At 40.9% G+C, this 15883-nt stretch overlaps 1 protein-coding gene across 1 annotated transcript in view; it reads left to right on the plus strand.

The window, feature by feature from the left end:
- Positions 1-15883, plus strand: part of TTBK2 (tau tubulin kinase 2) — a 128981-nt gene that overhangs the window by 100820 nt on the left and 12278 nt on the right. The window contains exons 11-13 of the mRNA XM_081112687.1: positions 6335-6551; positions 9215-9426; positions 14171-14759. Of these exons, the coding sequence (XP_080968813.1) occupies positions 6335-6551; positions 9215-9426; positions 14171-14759 (1018 nt within the window). The remainder of the gene's footprint in view (positions 1-6334; positions 6552-9214; positions 9427-14170; positions 14760-15883) is intronic.

The raw sequence follows: 15883 nt of genomic DNA on the forward strand, positions 1-15883 counted from the left end.
ACAGAGCTTGAGCTGTATAGAAATTCTGGCTTTTGTTTTAGGACCTTTGTTCTTTGCCTTTAATTTTTTTAAAATATATTTTATTGATTTTTCACAGAGCGGAAGGGAGAGGGATAGAGAGTTAGAAACATCAGTGAGAGAGGAACATAAATCAGCTGCCTCTTGCACACCTCCTACTGGGGATGTGCCCACAACCAAGGTACATGCCCTTGGCCGGAATCGAACCTGGGACCTTTCAGTCCGCAGGCCGACGCTCTACCCGCCGAGCCAAGCCAGTTAGGGCTTGCCTTTAATTTTTGTTATAAGTAGATAAGCCTCCAACTTGCAAAAACCAGGTGATAGGACTTTAAGATAACTGAAGTTAATGAAGACAATGTAAGTTCCCATCTGCCAATGTTTCCTCCTAAAATAAAAGAATAACACGAAAGAAAAAAAATAAAACTACACAAAAACCATGTCCTAGCATAATTTGAAGACCAAGAATGCCCAAACTTCAAAATAACTGAGTAAAAAGAGGAAAAACAAAACACCAAGTCCTTGTGTGGCTCTCTCTTCTGGACCTGCCTTACCCAACCCTGCCACAAGGCTTTATAAAGTCAGATCAGTAAAAACTGTGAGGAAGAGAATTAGCCATGGGAGTTAAGGTTGATCTAAAACCAACACCAGAAAGACTACACCATCCCAAGAACAAACATACTAAAAAATGTCCAAATAGATCAGATTATGAACTACAGTGAGGAACAAATATGCATGATTCAAAACACATAGCTTCTGGGAAGAAAAACAACAACAAGGAAGGGAGAGTTGCCCTTTATCCGTTGATTTTTAAGGGACAAAACGTGTATTCATTTGGGTTCAATCAGGACAGAGAAACTACATAGTAATTTGAACAAGGAAAGAATCATTACCTATAACATGAAATTGGAGTAACGTGGGGTTAACTAGTAAGAAGTAGAGAGAACTGTAAAGAATACAGAAATAGCGAATATTCTGAAGTCCAACTCCAACTCCTAGGGCCGAGATTAAGCATCCAAACAAAGCTCCCCCAGTCCGGATCCCAGGGGAGGTACATACTGACCTTGTTGAAGAAGGTATGCCCATCCCTCGTTGGATGGGAGAGAAGTCACTCTGATGCCACACTCATAAAATTTGCTGAAAATCTGCCCTCTGGGGTACCAAAGAAAGCTATTTACTGGGGGTGTCTTACCAGACACACTCTGCTACAAAACCTCTGTGTAGTGGGGCTTGCTCAGGAAAGCTGTTGCTTGCTGCTGGCCATGTGAGACAGGCCCTGAAGGGGCCCCGATGCTGCAGGACCCCCGCCCTGGGGAAAGGCACACATGCTGGAGAAGCTTGCCGAGCTACACACTGGGACCCAAAGCAGAGCACTCTCCTCCTGCAACCTCTTTCCAGTGCCCGCTGGGGAAGCAAAATATCTAAAGGGCTCAGATCCACTTTCATAAAACAGGAAAAATGGATGGACATGGAGCTGAAAGGCAATCTATACTATTAAAAGAGTAATATGCTACTTAGACCAGGAGACCTTCCGGACAAAGCCATGGTGGTGGGGCCAAGGCAGAGGCAGTTAGGGGCGATCAGGCCAGGAGGGGAGGGCAGTGGGGGTGATCAGGTCAGCGGGGGGGGGCGGGGGGAGGACAGTTGGAGCGAGGAGGCTGCCAGTTGGGGACAGTCAGGCTGGGAGGGGGGACAGTTGGGGGTAAGCAGGTTGGTGGGGGGGGGGGTAGTTGGAGGTGATCAGGTCGGCAGGCAGAGTGGTTAGGGGTGATCAGGCACGCAGGCAGGTGAGTGGTTAGGAGTCAGCAGTCAGCGGTCCCAGATTGCAAGATCCCGGATTGTGGGATTGGGCCTAAGCTGGCAGTCGGACATCCCCTGAGGGGTCCCGGATTGGAAAGGGTGCAGGCTGGGCTGAGGGACACCACCCCCCCCCCCTGCATGAGTTTCGTGCACAAGGCCACTAGTAAATCAATAGTTGCAGAGGAACAAAAGGAGAAAAAAATTTAATTGCATACTAGAATGGAGAACTATGAAATCAGATGACACATGTATCTCCCCTGACCACAAAAAACATAAATCCACTCAAATGTTTGGACTTTGCTATACTGACAGAAGATGGCACTAATTAAACTATGAATCTTGTACAATACTCCAATAACACAAAAAAGAGCAACAATAAAAAGATTTTAAAGTTCCATAAAGTATTATAGTAAAAAAATCAGAAAATGTAATACATACTAAGGACATTTCCTCTCAGAAAAACAACCATGTGTTGATGGGAAAAAAATAGTACCCTAGCTGGTTTGGCTCAGTGGATAGAGCATCAGCCTGCAGACTGAAGGATCCCGGGTTCAATTCCAGTCAAGGGCACATGCCTGGGTTGCAGGCTCAATCCCCAGGAGGGGGCGCGCAGGAGGCAGCTGATCAATGATTCTCTCTCATTGATGCTTCTATCTCTTTCTTCCTCTCTGAAATCAATAAAAATATTTTTTTAAAAAAGAAAGAAAACAGTAATTATGGGGGTGGGGAAACAACCATAAAGAAAGTTATTTAAAAAAAGAAAGAAAGAAAACAAAGACAAAAGCCAAAATGGAATAAATTATGCTCATTCATTTGAAGATATGGATAACCACCTAAAACTAAGAATAGAAATAGATACCCCTACCTCTACCCAGTGATGGGTGGAAAAGGTAAAAGGGATTAAGAGTATAAATTACCAGTTATAAAAAATAGTCATAGGGATATAAAGCATAGCATAGGGAATCCTATATAATAAAAGCCTAATATGTTAAGAGTCTGACCGTTCAGCTGTTCAACCAGTTGCTATGACACTCACTGACCACCAGGGGGCAGATGCTCCAACTGGCTTGCTGCTGGGGTCTGGCCTATCGGGACTGGGCAAGACGGGCGGACACGTCCTGGAGCCCTCCCGTGGTCCCTCCCCGGCCCCGATCATGCACTAGTGAGATCCCTCAGCCTGCCTGCACCCTCTCGCAATCCAGGACCCCTCTGGGGATGTTGGAAAGCTGGTTTCAGCCTGATCCCCGCAGGTCAGGCCGAGGGACCCCACTGTTGCACGAATCCGTGCACCGGGCCTCTAGTAAGTCTATAATATTGTCATAACTATATGGTGTCAAATGGGTACTAGAATTATTGGGGGGATCACTTTGTAAGGAATATAAATATTCACTATGTTGAATACTTGAAACTAATGTTTATGTCAAATGTAATGGAAAAACTAATTTTTTAAAAATTATTTAAAATAAAGAAATAGAGCCCTGACCGGTTTGGCTCAGTGGATAGAGCATCGGCCTGCGGACTGAAGGGTCCCAGGTTCCATTCTGGTGAAGGGCGTGTACCTTGGTTGCGGGCACATCCCCAGTAGGAGGTGTGTAGGAGGCAGCTGATCGATGTTTCTCTCTCTCATCGATGTTCCTAACTCTCTATCCCTCTCCCGTCCTCTCTGTAAAAAATCAATAAAATAAGTTTTTTTAAAAAAAGAAAAGAAATAGACCCCAAAAGGGGTGGGGTCAGGGAGAGAAAAAGGAAAAAGAAAACAGAAAAAGAAATGAGACTTGAAAGAAAAGGAAGAAAAATGATATCTCAGAACTTAATAAATTATAAAATACACAATGGAAAATATACTCAAATGAGAACCACTGGGTTAGAGATTCAGCCTGCACACTGAAGGGTCTTGGGTTCGATACCCAGTCAAGGGCATGTCTCTACCTGGGGTGCAGGTTTGATCCCGGGGCATGTGTGGGAGGCAACCAATCAATATATCTCTCTCACCTTAATGTTTCTCTCCGCCCACTCCCTCCCTTCCACTCTCTAAAAAAAAAGTTTGCTGAAGTCTCTGTTCGCAAATGTTATGGAGGATAACTAGAAAGCCCTAGAGAATCATTGTTAAAGAGAGAAATATGATTATGTATGACCCACAACTCTGAATTTCTTACTAGAAGAAAGTAAGTTCAGGAGAAGGTAGGAGGATGTTTCAAATCAGAAGTCAGCAAACCTTGTCTGTAAAGGGCCAGATAAAAATGTGTGGACTCTGCTGTCTCTGCCTCCATATCGCTGCTGTTGTAGTGCTAAAGCAGCCATGGACAACATGGAAACGAATGAGTGTGACTGTGTGCCAAAATATGGTATTAACAGAAAATAGGGGAGCAGGTCAGATTTGGCTCAGAAGCCCTAGTTTGCTAGCCCCTGACTTAGATGATGGGGAAGGTAATACGAAAAGGATGTCCATTCTTACTACTTTCCCAGTTCTGCCATACACCTCACTTTTTTTTTCCTAATCTGCCTCGATAGTTTATATCTAGCCTGCAAACACAGACCATATGCTAAAAATATTTTCACCATACTTTCTTACTCATTCTTATTCCTTAACATAATACTCTCACATATTTTCTCACTCATTCTTATTCTTTAACATAATACTCTCATATATACTTTCTCATTCTTATTCCTTAACATAATTTCTCTGGAAAAGAATTCTTACCTTTGTATCTCAAAATCCAGGTTTTGATCAGAATTTTAGGAGAAGAAATAAAATAATGTAAGGAGTAAAAGTGGGAGAGTAAGTGCAGAGAGGAACCTGAGTTATGTGGAAGACAGCCTGTGTGGAGAGGATGGGAGAGCTCCTGGAAGTGTGTGGTATTATATTGAAATCTAAGAGATACGAGGGAAATTAAGATAGAGTAAAAATAGCAGCAGTTTCATAGGTGGAGAAGTGGAAGAAGAAAATGCCAAGGAATTGGTAGTTGGAAAGAGGCAAAGTAGTAGGCATGTGGAAAAAAGGATTTGGAAGACCACTCAGTGATTAAAATGGGCGGGGGTTGGGGGGAGGGGGGGAGGATGTGGGGCTAGTAGATTGAGCTTCCTGAACTCAAACATGTTTCCTTTTGCCAGTCCCTTTCCTCAGGATAGAGGGAATTCTTTCAATAAATACTTAGCATACCATGTAACACATATGTTAGTGTCTACTTACACCTGAAAAATCCTTTACTAGCCAATTTATTTCTTACCTTTACTTTTTTTAATTAAAATTTTCCCCATCACTAGTTATCCCCTCTATCCCCTGTTCTACCTCTACCCATCCCCCTCCTGAACTTCACTTTTATAATCCTTTCATTTGAACTACTTTAGGCCAAACTTACCTTTTCAAGATGTTCTTAGTGTTAGAACTCCAGGTACTACTTTACAAGGCTCTAAGTTTCTTTCCTGAGAGCCATGGCCAGTGCTTTTCTATATTATTTACCTCTAACCTATTGACAAGTCCCTGAAAATGACTGATCTTTGTTCTCACAGCATGGCGTTTATGACATCTGGGCCAGGGTGTAATGCTATCCTTAGAGTGGTGCACTAAGCGGCCTTATTTTATCACTCATAATAATTATGTCAGTATAATCTAATGAAGACTGATTTTCTACTTTTAAACCTTCCAGATCACCTCTAGGAAAAGGTTTCATTGTGTTCTAAATACTGTGTTCAGTCAGCAGTATTTTTAAAAATTGAGTATAGTGTAGAGTTATGGAATGTTAGAGCTGGCAGGGGCCTAATCACTAGTGATAACAGAACTAGAAAAGCCTCTCATGGGCCAGAAGTCTGAGAGAGAGATGACCAACCATGTAAACAGGCATGAAGTTCCTTTGAAAGCAATATATATACAAAGTGCCAATTTATATTTTCTGTATCATTCCTGGTCAGTTCATGCAGATGGATAAACTGTGTAATTGCACATTTTCTAGTTCCCCCTAAAGGGCAAGAATTTCCTTTCTCTTCTTTATGTCTCCTAGGGCCTTGCATGGAGTAGGTACTTAGTAAAAAGTCTGTAAATGAAAAAACAAATGCACATTTTACACTATTCAAAGCATAACTTAATTGATTTGATACCTGCTTATATCGTTATTATTCTTAACATTTTCCTGTTTATAGTTTTTGTTATTCTCTAAGAAAAATGGGTAAAAAACAGAAAATAAAAATTGAAAAATACTTCTTGGAAAATAGACCAAATGTTTCTAACTTTTAAAGTAATTATTAAATTAGTGAGTTATTATATTGGAATTTTTATTTTTAAATCAGGTTGAAAATTCTGTTGCTCAAAATGTAGACGTTTTATTTTGTAGAATTGTCACAGCCTGTTTCCAAGGTTTGGGGTTTTGTTTTTTTACTCTTTAATGATATATAGACTTCATGATATATAGTCTCTATAATGATATATATATTTAACTCCAGAAACAAAATGGAAAATAGTCTCATTGTAACTTTTGATTCTGGTGTTTTTAAGTTCTGCCTTTTCTTCACCCCTCATTTTTAGAATTGCTAATGCCACTCCCATCCCAGGGGACTTGCTTCGAGAAAATACAGATGAGGTGTTTCCAGATGAACAACTTAGTGATGGGGAGAATGGCATCCCTGTTGGTATGTCACCAGATAAATTGCCTGGATCTCTGGGACACACACATCCCCAGGAGAAGGATGTCTGGGAAGAAATGGATGCCAACAGGAACAAGATAAAGTTTGGAATTTGTAAGGTGTGTATTTCTTGCATAGGAAGTAATATCTTTCTGTGTACTTATTTTCTCCTATTGTTGTAGCAAAATATAATGATTCTCAATTTTGAATGAGAAGTAGACAGTATTGCTAGTTCTTTCTATATTTGTAATTGCAGTATTTTGGCTAATTTTGCCCAAAATACTGAAGTATAGATACCAAATATTAATCTTCATCTTATATTTTGTGAAAAAGATAAAGATATTTTAAAAAAAACTGACTAGACCCTGAGAAAAAGGAAGAGACATCTATAGAACAGAAGGTAATAGTCTTTCTAAATAATGTGACAAGACCCTGGACTCCTTTGGTGTGGACTGATAGAGCTATGAGTACCCATTCTGAAAACTGTCTCAGATGGAGGTAGGAAAGGGAAAGATGGAAGTGGGAAGCATCACACAACTGTTTATGAGTTGTCAACGTGGATGTTGAACAAATGACATGATTTTTTTCTTCATTAGAATTGCAAGTAGGTCCACCTGTAAGTATGGGGAAAGATATAGATTTCTAAATTGAATGATTAATTTTTAGTAATCTTCCACAAATTTCTCTCTGATCTTACTGTTTCTCATCATTTCCATTTTCATAGAAGATTATATGAAGATAAATGGTATGTAGGGGCAAGGAATTAGAAATCAGTTAGTTTTTGGTGCTTCCTATGTTTTAAGGTTTAATTGCAAAAGAGGTTAAGTTCATAGGTGTGTAAAATAAGACTTAGGGCTCATACCTGTTAACATGACTGATAGAAAGTTGGCTAGTCATGCTTTATGAATGAGGAATACATCTTGAAAAGAATCCTCTATAATCACTTCTGAGGAATTAACTATATACTTTAAAACAGTATATACTTTCGGTCATGGGAGTCATGTGCAAAAACTTTCTCTGTGTAGGTGTGATATGGTGCACCGTGGTCTGGCTATTAAATATGCATTATTTGGACTAATAGTAATCAGGAATAAGTAGTGAAAAAACTGTCAGGCGATCACTGTCAGACAGCTGTGGCTGTCTTTATGGCACCAGGAACAAACTGTTCTCATGGTAAAAACAACAACAAAACACACACACACATAAACCCCCACATCTAGTTGCCAGTCCATATGGGTATCTTTGTATATGAGAGAGTGAAATGGTACTTGGCATATGTGCATGTGTATTGGTTTGTATATGGTTGTATCAGCTTGAATAACAGCATAGAACAGTGATGGCGAACCTTTTGAGCTCGGCGTGTCAGCATTTTGAAAAACCCTAACTTAACTCTGGTGCCGTGTCACATATAGAAATTTTTTGATATTTGCAACCATAGTAAAACAAAGATGTATATTTTTGATATTTATTTTATATATTTAAATGCCATTTAACAAAGAAAAATCAACCAAAAAAATGAGTTCGCGTGACCTCTGACACGCATGTCATAGGTTCGCCATCACTGGCATAGAAGGATGTACCCAGGCTATTAACACAGGTTACCTGGTTTAGGAGATGTTGGATATTTTTAAAAATACATCTAATAATATTTTACTAGCTCAGTTAACCTTTGTCATTCCAGTAATTTTTGAAGATGAATTTTATGAAAAGACAGTTCAATCAAAAATAAATAAAAAAAGAAAGAACTTTAAATCCAATAAGAAAGAAAAAAGGGGTTCACTTTGGCTACCAGCAGAAGCAGAAGATAATCTTCTCTGAAGGAAGGTTTCTCCACTTCCCAATTTAGGTCTATAGAACCCCCACCAATTGTTAATTATAGAGTAAAACATTAAAGATAGTCAAACAAGCCCTGGCCATGTGGCTCAGTTGGTTGGAGTGTCACCCCACACACCAAAAGGTTGTGTGTTCCATCCCCCATGTTTCTTTCTTTATCTCTTTCAAATCAATAACAAACAAACAAATACATATCCCTAGGTGAGGATTAAAAAAAAAAAAAGATAGTCAAACACATAAGAAGGCAATGCCACCAGGATTGAGTCAGCAGAATTTTTTTAAGTGTAAGCTTCCCAACCCCTTGTTGGAGACCATTTGCACATCTTCTTGAGGGTCTTTAATCAGAAAGACGCCCCAGATTTCCCTCTTTCCTGCCACCACTAGTGTAAATCTTAATTTCCCTCATAATTGCACCGCTGTAGGCATCTGTCCCTAGGTAGCCCCACCCTTCTGTGCTGCCCAATGCTCAGCAGCCTCCTGCTCCACCCAGCTCCTTATTGTTCAAACACCAAGTTTCCTTATTCTTGTTTGTTTTTTAGAGAGGGGACGCAGCAGGAGGTATTGAGGCTTGGCAGCCTCTCCTACTTCTTGTGAAACCACTTGACTCAAAGAGAATGTCTAAGTTTTAGTTTAGTGAATGGGGTCCTGGAAGTTTCTAGTTAGATGTAATACAAAGGCTAAGGCTATTAAACATTAAGGCTATTAAACATTTTTAGATTGTTTTAAGTATAAAAACTAAAATAATACTGAAACTGAGAATAAATTAAGAAAGCTCACTTAATAAAAGGTTAAGAGAAAAGTATGTCATGACCTAAACTAGGCAAAATATCTTAATCTTGTGAGAACACATCCCAAGCATTTGGTTATATTATGTTGAAAGACTTCAACAATAACTATCATATATAGTAACTGGAATGTTTTTCATAATTTTCTTTTATATTTTGTCTAGGCTGCTACTGAAGAGGAGAATAGCCATGGCCAAGCAAATGGTATTCTGAATGCTCCCAGCCTTGGTTCTCCGATTCGTGTCCGCTCAGAGATTACTCAGCCAGACAGAGATGTTCCGTTGGTGCGAAAGTTACGTTCTATCCACAGCTTTGAGCTGGAGAAACGTCTGACACTAGAGCCAAAGCCGGATACTGACAAGTTTCTTGAGACCTGGTATAAAATAGTTTTTCCTCTTTTTTTAAAACTACTAAGATATTATCATCTTAAATTTTTATTTATTTTTATTATGTAAAGTCTTTCAAATAAATTCTTGCATTTCTGTAGCACTGATTTGATTAAGCTCTCATCTATGTTTTTAATTATCATCCTGATTGTTGTTGTGAATTGCCTCCTAATGTTGTTACAAGTCTTATAACATAGCCTTTGGCTTTAGGAGCTGGGCAGTGAGAGCTGGTACCTTCATAATACTAGGTATAGTTAATAATTAGTCAATAAATGAACATTTTGAAGTGACTTTGGAATGTAGAAGATGCAGTGTAGAGTTGGAGAGGGCATTAAGCAGGAAAGGGGAGTACATGAAGGAGGGGGAAAAAGTCATTTATACACAAGGAACAGACAAGTCAGTTCATTTTAATGAAGGCCTTCTATGAGTAGTGGTATAGGGAAAATAGACATGAATAAGTTTATCATTCTACCTAGAAAGAAGGGAAGACAGAACTTTAAAGAGCTCACAATCAAGTTTGAGAGAAGGACAGGTGAAACTTAGAGAGCCATACATTGATAATGACTGCCGTTATGAGGCCCATTGTCCTCAAGTATTGATAATAAAAGACAGAATGAAACTTTTAAAAGAATTTGGGATATATTTATGAATTAAAGAAGGCTTCAATAATATTAAGACCCAAGTGACTTCAATAATAGTGACACTCTTCACTGTACATCCCTGATGGCTATTATTGGCAGTGGAGTATAGTTAGAAAGACCATGTGTTTGACATTGTAGTAATTGTCCAGAGACAATTCAGCCTTTCTGGCCTAGTCCAGTCTGGCTTTCATTCTAAACAGTCCTTCATGTATGTATATTCTTCCTGTAATCATTCAACTCATAGCTATGTGATGTAAGCTTATGTCTACATGTTGATATGATCAAAAGGATGGACTAGGGTTGGGGCAGCATTTAAACATTTTGAGTTGTGGCTAAGAATGGGAATAAATATAAAGGGATAAAAGCTTAGTTTGATAAAGAATTAGTCTAACAAAAGAATAAAACTTTTAAAAATATTTTTATTTTATTTACTTTTTAATTCATCTTTATTGTTGAGATTATTAGAGATGTCCGTCTCCCCCCCCCCCCCCCCCAATGGCTCCCCTCCACCTGGTTCCCATCCACCCCAGGCCTTCACCACCCTATTGTCTGTGTCCATAGGTAATGCATACATGCATATAAGATCTTTGTCTAACCCAGCCGTGGGCAAACTATGGCCCACGGGCCAGATCCGGCCCATTTGAAATGAATAAAACTAAAAAAAAAAAAACACCGTACCCTTTTATGTAATGATGTTTACTTTGAATTTATATTAGTTCACACAAACACTCCATCCATGCTTTTGTTCCGGCCCTCCGGTCCAGTTTAAGAACCCATTGTGGCCCTCGAGTCAAAAAGTTTGCCCACCCCTGGTCTAACCTCTTCCCGCACCCCCCACACCCTTCCCTCTGAGAATCCTGTCTGTTCCATTTTCTTTTTTTTTTTAATTAAATCTTTATTGTTCAGATTATTATAGTTGTGCCTCTTTTTCCCCCTATAGCTCCCCTCCACCCGTTTCCCACCGCACCCTCCACCCTCACCCCCCCCACTGTCCTCATCCATTGGTGCACGAATTTTGTTCAGTCTCTTCCTGCATCCCCCACACCCCTTTCCCCCACAAGAAGTTAGTCCACTCCCTTTCTATGCTCCTGATTCTATTATATTCACCAGTTTATTCTGTTCATCAGATTATTTATTCACTTGACTTTTAGATTTACTTGTTGGTAGATGTGTATTTGTTGTTCATAGTTTGTATCTTTACCATTTTCTTCTTCTTCCTCTTCTTAAAGGATACCTTTCAGCATTTCATATAATACTAGTTTGGTGGTGATGAACTCCTTTAGCTTTTTCTTATCTGTGAAGCTCTTTATCTGACCTTCAATTCTGAATGATAACTTTGCTGGATAAAGTAATCTTGGTTGTAGGTTCTTGCTATTCATCACTTTGAATATTTCTTGCCACTCCCTTCTGGCCTGCATAGTTTCTGTTGAGAAATCAGCTGACAGTCGTTTGGGTACTCCCTTGTAGGTAACTGAGTTTCTTTCTCTTGCTGCTTTTAAGATTCTCTCTTTGTCTTTTGCTCTTGGCATTTTAATTATGATGTGTCTTGGTGTGGTCCTCTTTGGATTCCTTTTGTTTGGGGTTCTCTGTGCTTCCTGGACTTGTAAGTCTATTTCTTTCACCAGGTAGGGGAAGTTTTCTGTCATTATTTCTTCAAATAGGTTTTCAATATCTTGCTCTCTCTCTTCTTCTGGCACCCCCATAGTTCGATGTTGGTACACTTGAAGTTGTCCCAGAGGTTCCTTACATTATCTTCATATTTTGGGATTCTTTTTTCTTTTTGCTCTTCTGCTTGGGTATTTTTTGCTTTCTCGTATTTCAAATCATTGATTTGATTCTCAGGATCCTCTAGTCTACTGTTTAATCTCTGTATATTATTCTTTATTTCAGTCAGTGTATGCTTAATTTCTGACTGGTCCTTTTCCTTTTTTTTTTTTTTTTTTTTTTGGCATTCTCACTAAGATCCTTGAAAGTCTCACTGAGTTTCTTGGAGGTTTCTAGAAGACTCTTGAGTAACCTTATAACTGTGGTTTTGAACTCTATATCCAGTAGTTTACTTTCTTCCATTTCTTTCATTTGTGACATGTTTCTTTGTCTCCGTGTTTTGGCTGCTTCCCTGTGTTTGTTTCTATGTATTGGGTAGCTTTAAAGTCTCCTTGAGTTGATAGAGTGGCCTTTTGTACTGGTAGTATGTGTCCTATAGGGCCCAGTGGCTCAGCCTCCCCAATCACCTGAGGTAGACACTCTTAGTGCACCCTTTACTGGGCTGTGTGCACAGTTTTGTTGTAGGTGAGCCTTGATTGCTGTTGGTATCACTGGGAGGTATTGACCTCCAAGCCAATTGGCTGTGGGGACCAGCTGTGATTTACAGTGGGAGAGCTGCTGTGCAGGAGACACCCTTATGGAGCAGGACTTGCTTCAGTGGGGCTTTGGTGCTCACTAAGTCTTCCCCTTGAGTGTGTCGCTTATGGATGTGAAGAGTTGTAATCTGTTATGGTCTCATTCTGACCACTGGGTATACTGGCTCTTAGGTCTCCAGGGAGGTGCAAAGTCAGCCACTGACTGGGGCCATCCAGCAAAAGCTACAGAGAGATCTGCAGATTCCTCTCCTTTGTTTGGGGTTTGGAAGTGCTCAAATGAGGCCCAGCTTCGAAGCAAGGCAGGCTGGTGCTGGTGCTGGGTCATAGGCTTTTTATTGATAGGTTTGGAGCTCTGGGACCCAGCTGCAGCTTGTTTGACAGGTTTTTAGCCTGAGAAAGGACAGACCATTTGTATGCAAAAGCCACTGGGCACAGCTTAGGTGGGGCTGTAAATTGGGTGGAGTGGGGTCTCAGGGAATCACCAGGGTGAAGCAAGCAGCAGTGGCTGCCAGTCAGCCCTGCAACTGGGGAGGTCCCTGCATGAGAACAATGACCAGTGCGCCGCCCCCGAGTTCCTCCCCTGATGCCAGACAGTCCAGTTTCTCCCTGTGTGTGTCTGGGCCCCCAGAGCCTCACCCAGCACTGGAGCTCAGAGGAAGTGAGAGCTTGTAAATTCAGTTCACGATGCAGCCTTTAAAGAGGAACAGCTGGGTCTCCAGAAGCCTGCATGTCACTCAGTCCCAATCTGCACTGGTTTTTACAGCCCTTAGTTCTTACTGCCCGTAGGGACATCTTTCCCCAGCTCTGGAACCCTGAGCTGAGGATCTGGGACCCCTCACTTCTCCAGGCAGCCTCTCAGAGGCAGTCTCCCTTTTGATTAAAAAAGTGGCACACTTGGGTCCTGATCAGCCCTTTCCGGGCCTCCGCACCTCCTACCAGTCTCAGGGTGCTTTCTTCTTTACTTCTCTAGTTGTAGGAGTTCCATTCAGCCAGCTTTCTGGCAGTTCTGGATGGTACTTGTTTCGTATTTTAGTTGTGATTTTGGTGTTGTGGGAGGCAGTGAGTACAGGTGTTTACCTATGCTGCCATCTTGGTTCTCCTTAATATTTTTATTGATTTCAGATAGGAAGAGGAAAAGAACGATAGAAACATCAAGGATGAGAGAGACTCATTGATTGGCTGCCTCCTGCATGCCCCCTACTGGCGAATGAGCCCACAACCCAGGCATGTGCCCTTGACCGGACCCTTTAGTCCGCAGGCTGGCACTCTATCCAGTAGACCCAATCTGGCTAGGCAGAATAGAACTTTTAAAAAGAGTCCATGCTGAGGGAAAACAGAGTTGAGAACAGAACTCAATCCCAGCTGGTGTGGCTCAGTGGTTGAGTATTGGGCCCATGAACCAGTAGGCTTCCCTTGGGTAAATTGTTCTCCGCACCTCAGAGAGGAGAGAAGAGAGAGCAGAGGGCAGTGTGATTGAACTGGCAAGGCAAAGATGATGTGGATCATATAAGTCAACCAGTTAGGCTTCTCTGCAGCAGGAGTGACATCGCCCATCTCCCCAAACAAGATTATGACAGGTGGAGAAGAGCATGATCAATCTGTGAAACTTTCCTTATGCTTTATCCGTATTTTTTTAATCTCTGTGAGAATATTAGTTCTGTATAGAGCTTATAGGTTATGCAATAAGTATTACCCTTGGACAATTGAGTAACTTCTCTCTCTGTTTTCTTAAGCCTGGAGAAAATGCAGAAAGATTCCAGTGCAGGAAAGGAGCCTCTTCTTCCTGCCCTGCTTCGTAAGCCTTGTGTTCCTACTGGGGCCCGTACTGACCACATCTGGAACTATGATGAAGAATATCTTCCAGATGCTTCTAAGCCTGCCTCTGCCAATACCCCTGAGCAGGCGGATGGTGGTGGCAGCAATGGATTTATAGCTGTTAACTTGAGCTCTTGCAAGCAAGAGGTTGATTCCAAAGAATGGGTGATTGTGGACAAGGAGCAGGACCTTCGGGATTTTAGGACAAATGAGGCTTTAGGCCATAAAACAACAGGGAGCCCTTCTGACGAGGAGCCTGAAGTACTTCAAGTTCTAGAAGAATCACCTCAAGATGGAAACCTCCGATTGGATCCTTGGGAAGAAAATATTCATTTAAAGAAGGAAACCTCAGGTGTGATCTTAGCACTTTCCAGGGAATGCCCTGCCACTGCTGCTTCAGAGCAATATACAGATAGGCTAGAACTCCAGGCTGGAGCTGGTGGTCAGTTTATTGCAGCAACACCCACAAGTCCAATGGAGGCACAAGCGGAAGGACCTCTTACAGCGGTAAGAGATTTGTTCCTGTCATTTATCTGTTATCCACTCAAGGTGTTATTAAGAAAGAACTGCCCTGGTCAATGTAGTTCAGTTGGTTGAGCATCATCCTGTGCACTGCAAGGTCACTGGTTCAATTCCCGGTCAGGGCACATGCCTGGATTGCGGGATTGATCCCCTGTCAAGGTGCGGCTGATTGATTTTTCTCTCTCACATCGATTTCTCTGTCTTTTTCTTCCTCTCCCTTCCTCTATCTCTAAAAATCAGTAAAAAGATATATACATATATAAATGAAAGGACTAACAGTTGATCAACTAAGGTTCTTCAGCAGAGGCCTAAGTATGCAAATGGTATAAGGAGTGATGCTTGGACTAGTTGTTAGTCTTCTAGTATGAAAGTTCTCAAAAAGTGAGGTTTCCTGTCAGGATATCAACTCAATACACAATATGTCATTATAACCTAATTTCAGAAGAACATTTATACTTAGACTATAAGAACTATCTATCTATATGTGTATACATAATGATTTTTTTAAATTATAATTCTAGATATTTTTAATATCTACAGTAGAAACATGGTGAGGAAGCACCGGCTGGTGTTGCTCAGTGGTTGAGCATCGACCTATGAACCAGGAGGTCACTGTTCGATTCGTAGTCAGAGCACAGGCCCAGGTAGGGGGAATGCAGGAGGCAGCTGATCAATGATTCGTTCTCATCATGGATTTTTCTACTTCTCTCTCCCTCTTGCTTCCTCTCTGAAATCAATAAAAATATAAAAGAAAAGAAAAATATGTTGAGGAAAGTATATATTTAACCATTCATGGTTTGTACCAGTACTTCATATTATTTATTTATTTATTTATTTTTGTTAAAGAATTATAAATTTATTAGGTCATCTGGAAACCCAGATGGACTGAGCCCCAAAATGGCGCCGGCCCATGGTTTGTACTTTATACTGTTGCTAAATCTAATTATTTTTTTCTCCTTTCTCTTTTGTAACCTCCACCTAGACATTTCTCATCCTATCTAATAAAACAGAAACATGGTAATTGGCATACGACCGCTACCCTTCGCATTGGCTAATCAGCGAGATATGCAAATTAACTGACAGCCAAGATGGCAGCCGGCAGCCAGGCA

Source organism: Myotis nattereri (genome assembly GCF_964212035.1).
Source record: "Myotis nattereri genome assembly, chromosome: 1".
Lineage (NCBI taxonomy): Eukaryota > Metazoa > Chordata > Mammalia > Chiroptera > Vespertilionidae > Myotis > Myotis nattereri.